Source organism: Lactuca virosa, chromosome 2 (assembly GCF_052849685.1).
Source record: "Lactuca virosa cultivar CGN04683 chromosome 2, Lactuca_virosa_CGN04683_v6, whole genome shotgun sequence".
Classification (NCBI taxonomy): Eukaryota; Viridiplantae; Streptophyta; class Magnoliopsida; order Asterales; family Asteraceae; genus Lactuca; species Lactuca virosa.
Window position 1 is genome coordinate 73,085,796 of NC_136427.1, and position 15,844 is coordinate 73,101,639.

The 15,844-nt window shown below is 34.1% G+C and overlaps 1 protein-coding gene across 1 annotated transcript; it reads right to left on the reverse strand.

The window, feature by feature from the left end:
- Positions 1-11,500: 11,500 nt before the first annotated feature.
- LOC145159177 (uncharacterized) lies at positions 11,501-15,495 on the reverse strand. Its single transcript, XM_079078107.1, has 10 exons — positions 14,914-15,495; positions 14,736-14,830; positions 14,514-14,571; positions 13,802-14,070; positions 13,466-13,548; positions 13,115-13,166; positions 12,481-12,549; positions 12,306-12,392; positions 12,162-12,226; positions 11,501-11,857 (listed from the first exon to the last, which is right to left on the reverse strand). Exons 1-10 carry the CDS (start codon positions 15,041-15,043, stop codon positions 11,767-11,769), a joined length of 999 nt encoding a protein of 332 aa, XP_078934233.1. The 5' UTR covers positions 15,044-15,495; the 3' UTR covers positions 11,501-11,766.
- Positions 15,496-15,844: the final 349 nt, after the last annotated feature.

The following is a 15,844-nucleotide window of genomic DNA, read 5'->3' on the forward strand; positions in this document are numbered from 1 at the left end:
GTCCTGGCTGGGCCAGCATGATAAGTCAACACCAAATCACCGAGGGGCCCAAAGATATCTCTTTTCCCGTTAGGGAAAAAGGAACGAATAAACTTTCACTCATATGTTTGTATCTTTCACTCATCAAATCATACATGACATTACGTTTTATAACATCAAGTTACTGATACGTTTACACATCACCAATGTACAACCGATTTGTAAATTACAACTCATATATCTCCATTTCAAGATCATAAGATATTACTGTCTCAGAATTACTCGGGATAGAATCCATGAATTAATTCTTTGAGTGTGGGTTTATCCAATACTTAAATCTCCATTTCTAAGTACTCGTGAACATTGCAGCAATACTATTGATATGTCTAACTCCTTACACAGTCTACAATCCAATTCATGACAGTCTTAATTCAGTACTTACTTCAAAAAGTACCACTGATTGTGGAATTTGAATAATCATATTATTCAGGAAGTAAAACATGCAACAATAGAAACACAAGAATAAACAATGGAAAAAAGGTAGTAAACAAACTCATAAATAATTATCCATCATTTAATCACCAGAAGTCAATTAAATTTATTTTGTTACAAGTTCCAAACTAACTATCTAACTACTGAAACTAATATCATCCCTTAGCCAAATGGTACTAGCATGCTGACTATGCTTGACCTTACTCAGAGGCTTTTTCAAATGATCTACAAGATTCTCTTTTGATGATACCCTCTTCACGATGAGGTGACCTTCTTCTACCCTATGTCTGATGTAATGTTACTTTCTGTCGATGTGTCTAGACTTTCCATGGTCTCTTGATTCCTTAGTCAAGGCAACCACTCCTTCATTATCATAGAAATGTTCCATTGGCTCCTGAATGGTCGGGACAACTCCGAGGTCACCGATGAAGTTCTTCAGCCAAGCCATCTCCTGTGATGCTTCACTTGCCACTATTTACTCTGGTTCACAGGTTGAATCAGCCACTGTATCCTGCTTGGAACTCTTCCAAATTACAGCTTCACCGTTATGAATGAACACCCAGCCTAACTGAGAATGGAAGTTGTCTTTATCTGTCTGAATGTTGGTGTCACTATACCCACTCACTCTCAACGTATTACTGCTACCAAGGACTACAAGCATGTACTTTGTCCTCTGGAAATACTTGAGAACGTTCTTAACCGTTGTCCAATGAGCTTTACCGGGGTTCCCCTGATAGTGACTTACCATCCTCAAGGAAAAAGACACATCAAGGCGATTACATTTCATAGCGTACATGATCGACCCTACAGTCGAAGCGTAATGTACCTTACTCATGTTAGCTATCTCTTCATCTGTACTAGGGCTTTGAGTCTTACTCAATTTCGTATTGTTCTTAATAAGTAGCTCTCCTTTCTTGAAATTTTCCATACTAAACTTCTTTAGTACTTTATCCAAGTATGTACTTTAACTAAGTCCAATTAGTCTCTTCTTTGTATCTCTCAAGATTCTTATCCCGAGAATATAGGATGCTTCTCCAAAGTCTTTCATGGCAAAATACCTTCCAAGCCAAGTCTTAAATTATTGCAAAGTTGGAATGTCGTCTCCCATGAGTAGTATGCCATCAACATACAAAACCATAAAAGTCACTATACTCCCACTAGCCTTGACATACACACATGACTCATCTTCACTGCTAGAGAAACCAAACTCTTTAACTTTCTCATGGAAGCAAAGATTCCAGCTGCGAGATACTTGTTTCAATCCATAAATGGATTTCTCAAGCTTGCACACTCTATTTAGAAACTTTGCATCTACAAAACCCTCTGGCTGACTCATGTAAACATCTTCAGCTAACACCCCAATAAGGAAAGAGGTTTTGACATCCATCTGCCAAATTTCATAGTCATGAAAGTTAGCTATGGCGAGAATTATCCTAATAAATTTTATCTTAGCTACTGGTGAGAAGGTCTCATCATATTCAACCCCTAGGGTTAGAGTGAATCCCTTCGCAACTAGTCGAGTCTTGGAAGTGTTTACCTTTCTATCCATGTCGGTCTTCTTCTTGAAGATCCATTTGCACCCAACTGTCTTTCAACCTGGTACATTATAAACCAAATTCCAAACTTGGTTGTCAAACATGGACTTGATCTCGTTTTCCATTGCCTCTTTCCATTTAGCAGCCTCATGGCCTGCCATTGCTTCCTTGTAGCTAGCTGGCACATCCAAATTTACCAGTGTCTTATCACTGACAAACGTGTCATCGTCTATAGTAATATGGAAGCTATAAAACTCATATGGCATGCTAAATTTACTAGAATGCCTAAGAGATAATGACTTGTATATCGGTCCAATAAGAACTTCTTCCTCTGGTTGATTGCTAGTATCATCTAAGGTTCCTTCACTAGTTGAATCTTGAATTTCTTCAAGATCAATGGTACTCCCACTATCCTCTTTGAATATGAGCTCTCTCTTTCTTGAAAGACTCCTCTTCGTGCTACAAAGACCGCGTTCTCACTAGGTATGTAGAACAAATATTCAAATGACTGCTTTGGGTAGCCAATGAAAATACATTTCTCACTTCTAGCTGCTGGCTTGTCATGAGTCTCTCGTCTTACGAAAGCTTCACAACCCCAGACTTTGATATGTGCTAATGAGGGAACTTTCCATGTCCACATTTCATGAGGAGTTTTGGTAAGCTTATTTGTAGGGACAAAATTGAGGATGTGGGCGGTTGTCTCTAAGGCATACCCCCAATAGTGAATTGGAAGAGAAGCATGACTCATCATGGAAAGAATCATGTCTAACAAGGTCTGATTACGCCTCTCATCCACACCATTCAGTTGTGGGGTCCTAGGAGGAGTCAATTGTGAAACTATTCCACATTCCTTTAGATAGTCTTTGAACTCGATACTAAGATACTCTCCACCTCTATCTTATCTAAGCATCTTTATCTTCCTGCCCAATTAATTCTCGACTTCATGTTTAAACTCTTTGAATTTTTCAAAGGTTTATGACTTATGCTTGATTAGGTAGATATAATCATATCTGCTATAATCATCTGTAAAAGTCACATAGAATCGATTAGCATCCCTTGTGGATGATCTTAAAAGTCCACACACAACTGTATGTATGATATACAAAAAACCTTCACCTCTTTCACAAGATCCAGTGAAAGGTGATTTTGTCATCTTTCCCAAAAGACAAGATTCACATGTATCATCTGACCATAGGTCAAATGATTCTAACACTCCATCTTTTTGGATTTGGGCAATGCGTTTCTTGTTAATGTGTCCAAGATGACAATGCCACAAGCATGCTTTGTCTACACCATTAGACGAATCAATATGAAAAACACTATTGCCTAAATTACTAACACACGTCACAGTTTCATACACACCATCACAAGGTAAAGCTTCAATATAGAAACACCATTTTTATAAGCTGAAATAGAACCATTCAAATCATTAAATGAATATCTAAAACCTTGTCTAAACAATGCATCAAAATAGATAATGTTTCTTGTCATTTCTGACGAGTAGTAACAATTTATTAAATCTAAACAAACACCACTACTAAGCACTAGACCATAAACTCCAATCTTAGTAACAGGAGAACATCACCTATTCCCCATGATCAAGTTCATTATGTCGTGTTCCACCTCGTCACTTCTTCTTAGCCCCTACAAATCAGAACAAATGTGAAATCTACATCCTGTATCAAGGACTCAAAAACAAGAAGATGATGAGTTATTAGATGAAATAGTGTATATACCTGCAGAAGTTGGCTTCACCTTGCCATCTTTGATATCTTGCAGATACTTCGGGCAGCTTCGTTTCCAATGCCCCTTGTCGTTGCAGTAAAAGCAAATAGCCTCTTTGGGATCAGAAGAGGGTGGATTATCAGAACTGGACTTTCTTTTAGGGCGATTGTTGGATGACCTGGCATGAGACTTTCCCTTCCAGTTTTTCTTGGGAGGACCTTTCTTCTTTTTACTCTTTTCTTGTCCAATGGCTAGAACGAGAGCATTAACAGGATTACGGTTTGAATTCTTACTCATCATTCTTGCCTCGGCAGTCTGCAGAAGGTTGTGCAATTGAGCCAAGGTGGTCTCTTTGTTGTTCAAATGATAAGCTAAGATAAACTGATCATAACAATTAGGTAAAGAGTTCAAGACCATGTCAATGGCTAACTCCTCATCAAAATGCACAATTTAGCCTAACAAGGCATTCCATGTATCGCTGCATCCTTTGCACGTGCCTACATACAAATTCTCCCTCTTTCAACTTGCATGTGATGATGGCTTTGCCCACTTCGTACTTTTCTTGAAGAGCTCGCTTATCAAACTTTTTCATAAGGTCCTTGTTCATCTCATACGGTCAGTAGTCCTCATAAAATCTCTGCGACTCAGGGGTCATGGTGGCTACCATGATCCAAGAAAATTTTTTCGCATCATCGTAGTGCTTTTTGTAGGAGGCTAGTTCTTCAGGAGTGACCTTCTCTTCGTCAATTTCATTGCGTTCCTTGTCAAGGACAAATTCCTTGTTTTCGAGGCGAAGAGCCATCTTTATGTTGTGCATCCAGTCGTTATAGTTGGTGCCACCCAATGTCACATTTGAGAAGATCGACAACAACGAGAAGTTATGGTGGTTGGAGGAGGAGGAAGCAGAAGCCTCAGTTGGAGTAGACATCCATAAAAAGAAGTTAGTTTTAGTTAGTTAACAATAATCCTTAATATAGTAACCCAAAAAAAATATTAAGGCTAGGACCCAACTATATAATTCACGACATAGAAAAGGGACGTCGTAATCTAATTGCAAATTTTATAAAGGTAAGTAAATGACGATTTACCAATTCCACCAGAAAAGAAATGAAATTAAGTTAAATTCCTAGGTCTTTTGAGATTCATTGAAACTATTCATTGGCATGTTTAATCTCGGATTATGCTCTTCTATTTATGACTGGGATACCGAGGATCACAAACAAGATGTGAATAACCATGCAAATGTGCTTGGTAACCTTACTGTCATTTATCATCCCAATTGATGTGTTGGTAAACCACACACGGTCCATCAACAATGACAATTTATAAGATACCCATTACAACTCTTTATTAGTCCCTATTAGTGTGTTGGTTAACCACACACGCTCCACTAACGACCTATAAAGTGTAATGTGCAATTTCATGGGTTAGCATACTAATTCACATTTTTCCTAAAGTAACTAGAATTGGGATATAAAATAAAAGATTACAGTACTTTTAATAGCATTATACGTTTAATGAGAATTAGTTTTCCTATCAAGTACTTTTTGCTAACGACCCTCCACCAATCAAGGAAGCGGTGGGTAAGAGTGGGCGTCTATTCAACTACCATTTCATAGACAATTTCATTATACCTCCCTTATAGACCGGCTTCGTGAATGAGGCATACTAGCGACTTGACTGACTTAATCTTATACAAATAATATATTTACAATTAATAATAGTATATAAGGTGTATTTTAAACTTTTCAAGATACTAGGTTTGTTTAATTTAAATTTATAAAAATAATAAACAATTAATTTAAATTTAAAAATAAACCGAAAATCAATTTTATATTTATCTACTAATTAACAATTTATTAAATATATTAAAGCAAATAAGGATTAACTAATTAAATTAATCAAATAATTTAATCATAATCCTAACCCTCTTCGAAATTAGGGTGTAGGAATTATTCAATTTTATAAATATCCCTTTTAATCAAATTAAACTAACAATGATCTAAAATAGGAAACCCTAACAACCTTACCATTTTCAAAAACTTGCGGAGGAAGGCTAGGGTTTCGAAACCCTAGCCCTAAATTTCGAAATAGGGGGTGGGGGGGGGGGGGGGGGGCTAGGGTTTCGAAAAACCTTAACCCTAAATATTCGAAATCCTTGGCCTTTTAGGGTTTAATTTATATAAACCCTAATTGATCTAATTCAACAATTATAGCTACCCAATTGAAAAACAAACCAAACGCTCTAATACCACTTATAGGATTTAGGTAAAACAAATAAACTTAAAATTCTTAAGTTCACATGCAACCTAAGGATCTATGTTTTCACTATTGAACCTATAAATAAGAACATCAAATAAGAAACCCTAGAAACCCTAGGTAATTTTCAAAAAACACAAAAAGGGTTTTAGGATTACATACCTTGTTGTTATTGTAGTAAATAAGAATGATTCCTTTTTGTAGATCTCTTGGAAGCAAGCACCACAAGTGTCGTGCCTCTAATGGTTCACACCCAAGCTAGCAAGAAAATGACTTAAGAGAGAGGAGAAGGGAGAGTAACAATTTTTTCCAAGCCTTAGGGAAGGAGAGTGGATGAAATATGGGGCTAGGGATGGCCTTACATAGTTGAGGAATCTTGGGGCCAAAGATAGGGTATAAGGGATAAGCCCCAGATTGATTTACTTGGTGACCAAGTGGTCCAATATCCTTATCCAATGAGCCTTGGACAAAATATTCTAGGCTTGCCCTAGAGGATTTTCGTCCACCTCATCCCATGAGGTTCTAGATCCCTCCTTCTTCAACTTTCAATAAATAACCAAATAGTCCATGTACTTTTAATTAATCCAATGAATCCCAAAATTATTTCAAATTAATTTATGATTAATAATTAATTAAATAATACATTTTCTAATTAATATATTATTTCCATAATACATTAATAAACTATTTATTTCAATTTATTAATCATATAATAAATTAATCTCTCTCTAAAAGTTATCATGTCCAATTGCCAGGTTTGAGGGCAACCCAAAAGGACTATGCTACTATCAATTCAAGTATATACCAATTACAGTTATGGCCTTAGACACCTAATCCAACAGTTTCTATCAAGAAAGAAACTAGACACTAAAAGAGGAACTGCTCCTCTAATCTCATCGAGCTGAGGAAGTCTGACTTCATCAAGACTTCAGATGTCTATGTGATAGTACTATTTATTTTTCTATCATTCACTTGAGTATGTTATACTTTAGGTGACACTAATAATTTATATTATGTGCTGATGATTGTAAGAAATAAACAACTGATTACAGATGAATTCTATTTTGTGCTAAAATATAACAAGTGTTGTTATAATGATTTAAACAACAGATGTTTTCTACGTATTCTTATAGGAACATGTAACATTTGAAATTTATGAATAAATCTAGATTTACTTATCGCTTTATTGGATTTTGACATTCATGTTTTGAAACGATGTATTCTATGTTAACAATATTTTCTCATAATATTATTTATGAAGTAAATCTATATGTTCTCATAAAATTAATAGTTCTAAAAATAACACCGATAAAATCAAATGATTATCATGTCCAATTGCCAGGTTTGAGGGCAACCCAAAAGGACTATGCTACTATCAATTCAAGTATATACCAATTACAGTTATGGCCTTAGACACCTAATCCAACAGTTTCTATCAAGAAAGAAACTAGACACTAAAAGAGGAACTGCTCCTCTAATCTCATCGAGCTGAGGAAGTCTGACTTCATCAAGACTTCAGATATCTATGTGATAGTACTATTTATTTTTCTATCATTCACTTGAGTATGTTATACTTTAGGTGACACTAATAATTTATATTATGTGCTGATGATTGTAAGAAATAAACAACTGATTACAGACGAATTCTATTTTGTGCTAAAATATAACAAGTGTTGTTATAATGATTTAAACAACAGATGTTTTCTACGTATTCTTATAGGAACATGTAACATTTGAAATTTATGAATAAATCTAGATTTACTTATCGCTTTATTGGATTTTGACATTCATGTTTTGAAACGATGTATTCTATGTTAACAATATTTTCTCATAATATTATTTATGAAGTAAATCTATATGTTCTCATAAAATTAATAGTTCTAAAAATAACACCGATAAAATCAAATGATATTTGATTCAGACTTATCTATGTCATGATCATCATGACTATATAAATATGAAACACATATACCAACTTCAAAAGATGGAATTTTTTGAAGGAAAATAAGTTTGATTCATTTGATATATTTGAATCCTATTCATATCGGAAGATGATTCGCAAGTGTATTTATCTATTAGTAGTTAAAGAACAAAAGGCTTGAAAAAGAATTATACATTGTGATGTATGTAATCTTTTCAATCCATGAATAGATTTGGTGATAGATACTTAGTCGATTTCACTAACGACTTTTATTCGTTAGTGTTGAAACTTTTTGATTTGCTCAAATTGTTTCATAGTGAAGATTGAAATACAACTTAATGAGACCATCATTAACCCTTCATTGTGATAAATAAAAGAGTTTTCTAAACCCTTTCTTCTTGGAACATCTTAAAAATTATGGAATCGATTCACAACTCATTCCTTCAAAAACACTCACTCGTCATTCGCATAGTTCTTGTGGCACCTGGTCGCTTGGATTTTCCTTATGATATTTGACGTAACCTTTGTATGGCATGAACTACATGATGGGTGTATGTAGTCAAGATGGAATTGTTTTCCTCTTATTCGTTGAGATTTAGACATCTAAGGCCTTACTAAAATTGAACACTGAATGAGATTGATCGCGATCCACATCTCATGTTCAACATGATGACTAAGACAAAGGAATAATTGATACCATATCTTTACTAACAATTGTAGCTTAGAGCTCCTGGAATTGGTTGTTGATAAGATTACACCCTTCATATGTTGTTAGAAGCAGTAGCCCGTTGCTAGACGTCAACTACTGTCTGTATCAGTTTGTAATGAATCTTGTGTAAGTGGGAGATTGCTGGATCTATATGCTCAAGAATCATTATTGAGTGATATGGCTAATGACATATGATCCTATAGGGTCACACCTTTACCAAGTTGGTAGATTTTGTATATTTATTATTAATATGATTATTAATAAATAATATCGATTCTTGTATTTAATTAGGAAATAATATCGTTTTGTGAAAATAATAATTAAATAGAGTATAACTAGTTATTATATCATATGGTATGATTTAATAAGTCATGTACAAAGTTTTGGACACTTTGGGATACCATGTCTTAATTAGTTATTTGATGTATTTGTATAAAGGAGGAAGAAGACAATTTTTGTCTTCTTTTGGGCTCCATTGTCGAAACATCCCATGGATATGTGATGTTGCTTGTCTACCTTCCCTCCTTTGTTCCCCATGCTTTTAAAGTAAGGTCATTACTTTAGATTATTATATGGGGCACTTTTTTGACTTGCATGGGATATAAAAGAGCGCATAAGGCTTGCATTTGAGGCTAGTTGTTTTACTCTCCTTCTTCCCCTCTATAACCATAAGTGTGTTAAGATACTTCACTCCTTGCTTTTCTTTTAAAGTTCTTGCAAAGTGTTGATGCTTTTGAGTATTCTCCTTTAGTGCTTATTTGAGTTAAGCACTTAAAGGCTCAAGAAACTCAAAATACAAGAAGGATCTAGCATTCCAAGTGTCTTAATCTTGATGGTGGATACTTGTAGAGAATATCATATTCTTTGATCTTTCTATCTTCATCAGTCCCTAAAACTAAGTGGGTTCAAAGGCTCTAAAGGTTGTCATTGTAAAACACTCTATGATTGTTTTTAATATCATTCTAACCTCTATAAATGGACCATAGATGGTTTGGTTTTGTTATAAACTCGAAAATAAACGTGTTATTTTTAAGTTTCCATTGCAGGTTTTTATTAAAAACTATACTTATATTTTGTATCAAAATCCACCAGCTTATACTTTTAGCAAGATAATTTTTTCTTAATAATGTTTTTTTTCTTGATGAAATGTAATTTTCAGTTTGATGCATTGTGAATTCCAACAATTCCTCATAAAGGGCATTTGACGTTATCTCAAAACCAATTTGCTTATACTTTTGGCTAGATATGAATATTTTTTTTTCCTAATAATATTTGGATGTAAATATAAGTTTTAATATGATGCATGGTGAATATTCTAACAATTCCTCATAAAAGGCACTTTACATAATCTCAAAACTGGTTGAGCTCTAAGAAAAGATGGGTTGGTCCAAATAAATAATTAAATAGGATAATGATTTACAAAGTAGCATAGTTTAGGTTTTGGTTATATTTGGACCCTTAAGTTATTTTTTTCCTGCATATTACCATTAAACTTGTTTGGACTATGCACATTACATGCTTATGACCGGTTGGTGTAGGTTTTATCTGGTCATAAGGATGTAATGTGAACAGCCTAAACAAAATTCAATGGTAATTTATGGACAAAAAATTATAGGGGACTTAATATGAACAAAACTAAATTATGTTAACCTTGTAAGTCATTACCCTTGATCTAATAGTTTATTCACATCACTAGCAAAACAGTCTAATCTTATTGGAACCAGTCTCACTGTTTGATGAGTATGTGTAGTATTATGTAGTTGGTCAAGTAAAGGGTGATAAGGACAATGATGCTTAGCTGGATTTATAGGGTGAGCAACATGTCTGAAATGACCCAAACTCGGTTTGGAATCGAAACCATTTTAGACCAATAGACTAGTTGGACTACCCTGGTGTCGGTCCTAGTTTTTAGTCAAATATCCAGTTGGAACCGATACTTGTTTTTATGCAATTGGTACACCTAGTTAATGCTTTGATCCCAAATGACTTGAATAATACCAAACCAACCAACAAAAGTTAACCCAATATATAAATAAATAAGGTGTTTACATAGTCCAAAACGAAGTACAAGTATTAAGCTTAATACTGAAACGACATAAATTAAGCTTTGATACCCTACGTTTCGAAAACTGTAAGTCAATCAATATGTAACTAAATAAAGTATTTATAAAGTCTAAAATAAAGTAGACACAGTAAACTACATGTTGCAAAAATCATGGCATTCAAACTTCAAAAAGTTATGAAATTTTAAAGAAGACGCAAGATTCAACAGGACCATGCTCAAATTGAAACATCTCTCGAACCAGATAGTAAAATGCAGTTCACCGTTAAGTTGGTAAGATAGAAGACGACAAAATTTTTCAGATCATAAGGATGTAATGTAAACAGTCGAAACAAGTTCATAAGGATATAATATGAAACAGTACAAACAAGTTCAATAGTAATATATAGAAGAAAAAAAAACATAAGGGACTAAATATGAACAAAACCTAAACTATGTTACTTTTACACCAACCGGTCATAAAAATGTAATATAAACAGTCCAAAGACGTTCGATGATAATATGTGAAAAAAAAAAAGAAAAAAAAAACTTAAAAGACTATATGTGAATAAACTTAAACTATAATACCCTTATAAATCATTATTCCTTAGTAGACTCACTATGTAATATGTTTTGTGGAGGTGCATATTTATTTATTAGAGTCTAGTTATGCATATACTTAAAAAAAAATTAAGTTTACAAAAAGAAAACAATTATTTTTATGTAGTTTGTAAACTTCAAAAAACAATTTTTTTTTTCTTTTTGAGACTAGAAACATTTAGTCCAATTCTTCTTCTGCACATATGGTCCTGAGACTTCAACGTTTTACCTCTTTAATGTTTTGTAAAAGAACAAATAGTTTGTCACTCATTTTAGGCATTAACCGTACATTTTATAGCAAATCCCCTAAAATATATATAATTGTTTTCCCTTGTTATTCGTTAAACAAAATAATTACCAAACAAGGTGTATCTAGAACGAAAGGATAAACGGTTGTACTTAGTTTACATTGCATTTGCTTTACAAACAAATACCTTTCTATATATCGAATGCCATATGGAAACTAACACATTGTCACTTGTCTGGTGCAGCCATGGCATCAACTCTAGACGCCGACTGTTTCCTCTTGTAGCAGCCGATATGGTTGGTCAAGGTCACCATTTTCAACTTTTGGTAACTCGTTCAAATTCTTCTCCCTGTATAAAAAAAAATAATAAGAGTTTCATAAGTTAGTATATAGTATATGACATGACAAGAAATGACAAGACATGACATGAAAGAAGAGTATAGGACAAGAACAGACTAGACAATACCACACCAGACTAGGTGGGACTGGACAAGCTTTTTAAAGTTATTTAGACAATTTTCAATTATGAGTAGAAGAAGGGCATTCACGTCTTTTTGTCCTACTAACATTAGTCTCAGTCTGAGTTTAAGTACAAACTGTTATGTCATGTCCTACAGAGATGTCCTACAGAGTCATTGCGGAAGAAGACTTACGTTTTCGAATAAATGACAAGACCAATACCAACGAGTAAAAACGAGACGTAGTATAGCCAGTCCACCTACAATGAGAATATGGTAAATAAAAACATGGAAATAATTATGTGAAATGACTTCCACTTGTGCATTTGAAAATATTACCTTCTGATGGTATAAAAACACACGAATGACCACTGCCCACATATCGGCTGTGAGTAATGAGAGATTAAATAGTGTGGCTCCACTAGCCTGCATAAATTCTACCATTTTTATAACAACCGAATATATAAGGTTTTTGTGTTTTCTTTTTTTACTTTTTATGGAATATTTAACGAACCTGTAGAACAAGAGGCGTCAAAGAAAAGAACATAAAGCCTGATACCCCATAACCAGCAAAGGTCAAGATCTAAAAGATCAAATCATGCTTTAAAAGATGGAGTAGAAAAGATGGAAAAAAAGCACAAAGTTTTAGGGTGCGTTTGGTTGTGTAAAACTGTTTTCATTTTTCTAGAAAACGTTTCAAAAAATAGAGTTGAGTTTTTGTTTTCGGTTTTTAATGAAAATTTTAGAAAACGCGTTGTGGAGTTTTCATTTCCCATTTTAGAAATTTAGAAAACAATAAAAATCACTTTTCTAATTTACATACAAATTGGAAAATTTTCTTGGAAAAATTTTAAAAACTAAATCAACTAAACGCGTTTTCAAAGTTTTCATTTTCATTTGAAAATTTTCTAAGGAAAACTAGAAAATTTCCCACAACCAAACACACCCTTAGTTACAAACATAAAAACACCCCATTTGTCTCTCAAGGCAAGGGCAATATACAACTGATGTCAATCTGACAAAAATTGAAATTTCGGGAAGAAGACGTAAAAACCCTTCTCATCTTCATTATCAAAATAGCCCTAGAAAGTTGGTCCAATTGGGTCCCGTCCTATTTATCAAACGCAAAATAAAAGACAATCACTTACAACTTCCGGAGACCAAGATATGGATTCAATATTCTTCCTCTCAAAAAATGTTCTAAGGAATTGTTATGGAAAACCAAGTGTTGTACTTAAGGTACTGAGATTGGACTCAACTGTAATAACCCGTCTCACATGGATAGAAGATTGGGAATTTCTTTAAGTTTTAGGCTACCGATAACTTCCTCAAAAGATTTAAGTTTATTCAGAGGTTATTGACCTAGTCTATAAGACTATAACTTTAAGATTTGGGTGTTTGTAATGAAACGAGAAAAATATCCACTTTTATAAGCCTTAAGTGAGCCATGAATAGGTAGTAACAGAAACGTAAATCCTACTTTTAAGATAAAAGGATACATTTCAACTATGCTCACAAGCATTCCAAATAAACCAAGCATCGTTAGTACTTCAATCCGATCAACTTTCTTAACACAAAACTCCTGCATATTTAATAGATGATGCAATACAACCGTTTAAGTAAGTTCATATGTTTTCGGGGTGTTTGGACACAATGAAGCTTCGTTTGTTACACATGACATGACAGAACATGTTGCACTGCGTTTGATGTGCATTGAACTGTGACTAGGGGACACGGACTTCTCTTGATCTGGCGTGTGTGCAAAAGACGTAAATGCCCTCCTCATCCTGATCGTGAAAAGTAGTTCTAAGTGGAAATAGAAAAATACGACTAACCTCTCCGACATTACTCAATGCAAAAAAGCATGTCCCTGCAATGACTAGAATATCACCAAGAATAGGATTCCGGCCGCCTGAACCACCCACTCCGGAATCGGAAAGTAGCACTAAAAATAGGCCGGAAACACAAATAGCCGCCCCGAAAAACTGCCATATAGAATACTTTGTGCCAAGAAATATCCAAGTGAGAATTATGACCCAAACAACTGTCGAGCAATCAAGCATTGTCACGCTTGTGATTGATGAAAATTGGTATGCTTTATTAACTGCAATGAGTGCAAAAATCATTGGTTAGTTATAATATTGTAAAATTATAGTCGTGGGGTTTTACTAATTCATTGAATTCAAATGGGGTTTTGATCAAATTGTCTTTTTGTTGGCAAAATAATAAATCTTGTAAAATCTTTAATTGAAGGGATAAATGCAAGAAATAGGATCGCATTCCCATTGATTAGTTTATTATAACATCTCGCATACATTTTTTTTCCTATTATAACAATGTCATCCAGATGCAAAGCCACAATTTTTCATTTAATAAGTAGAAAGTTGAAAGTAGAATGTTGTTTTGGTTTTTTCAAGTCAAACTACAATCTAGTAAAATAAAGAAATGAAAGTAGAATGCTATTGTACACAAATAAATAAAAGTACTTTGCTATTTTTTTTATTTAGCTAAGAATTAAATGAGTAAATCCAAGACTGTACGACTTACCAAGATAACTGCCTTGCACATCTACAAATCCTAAGAGAACATACCAATACCAAGAAATCTGCAAATCTCAATCAAGATTAATCACAAACACAAAACAAATAATCACAACACTTTATTTTGAACAGGAAGAAGATACACAGATTCAGATCCAGAGAAACACAAGATGCAAATGTAATAATTTAAGTTTTTTTCGGATTATAAACGATAATGAAGTGACCTTACCTTTAGCTTTTGACGACCATAGAGTAAGACACTTCCGAAAACCAAAGTTGAAGCAAAATAAGAGAAAAATGTTAGAGTAAAGGGTGCATTAACACCTACAAAAAAAATCAGATAAACCCTTTGAATCGATTCATTAGAAACATGAAAATTTGTAGATGGAAATTAGAGTTTAATTAACCTAGATTAGCAGATAAAGATGAGCTGAAGCTCATAAGGGCCATTGCAAACGACACCGATTGACCCAATAACACCACATATAATACCCTCCAAAACCCATCGGATTTTAGACTTGTCATGGGGGAATTCATATCAGTGTAGCTCAATTAGTGAAACTCGTCGATGGAATTCAGTTGTATTTGGAGGAAATCTTCCAAACCCCAATTGGGAAGAAGAATATCTTTCTGAAATTATGTCGATAGGATGATTGGGCATCGATTTTTTCAATGGGTTGGTGGGGTTTCTCTAATTATTGAAGTACAAAGTAATGGCGGGAGAGTAAATTCTCCGGAGGACTGGTGGATGTAACAAACGATAGGATCGGCACGTGCTAGTGCTACTTTCCGCTTCGTTATATCACGACAAGGCACTTCGCAAAGTTTCGATGGTGAGGGGGTGAGCGTAAGAGTATTAGTAGATGCAGGCGGTGGTAGGTGGTTGGAGATGGTGACCGGTAGCTGACCGGAGAGTGTAGGTCGGAGATGGCTTGTCAGTGGTGATCGGAGATGCTATGACTTCTAGTTGATGTCTTTGGACGAAGATAGATAAAGAGGGTATATAAGGTCCATTACTTTACGTAAACAAATAAATATATAATTAATTATATATGTCTAACAAATAAAAATAAATCAAAACGAAAAAGATAAGGGCAAAATCGTCTTTTTATGTCTGGCAAACGACATTAGGGATAAAATGTGCAAAATTTAAACAAACGAGGGACTGTCCGAGTTAATTTTTGAAAATACGAACCAAACTCGCTTTTTGGCACTTACACGAGAGACGAATCATCTAATTTACTCTTTTAAATTTATAATTTGATTTATTAATTCAATATTATTATTTTTTCTAAATTTCATCAACGTTTATTTATAAATAAATAAATAAAGAAAAAG

Excerpts from the sequence above, each read along its gene's own strand:
- LOC145159177 (XM_079078107.1), bottom strand. The coding sequence starts at position 15,043 with ATGAATTCCCCCATGACAAGTCTAAAATCCGATGGGTTTTGGAGGGTA. Across the intron at positions 13,167-13,465 it reads CTTGTGAGCATAGTTGAAAT|AACATTTTTTGAGAGGAAGA; the intron begins GTATCCTTTTAT and ends ACAATTCCTTAG. Across the intron at positions 12,227-12,305 it reads TGTTTTTATACCATCAGAAG|GTGGACTGGCTATACTACGT; the intron begins GTAATATTTTCA and ends TTCTCATTGTAG.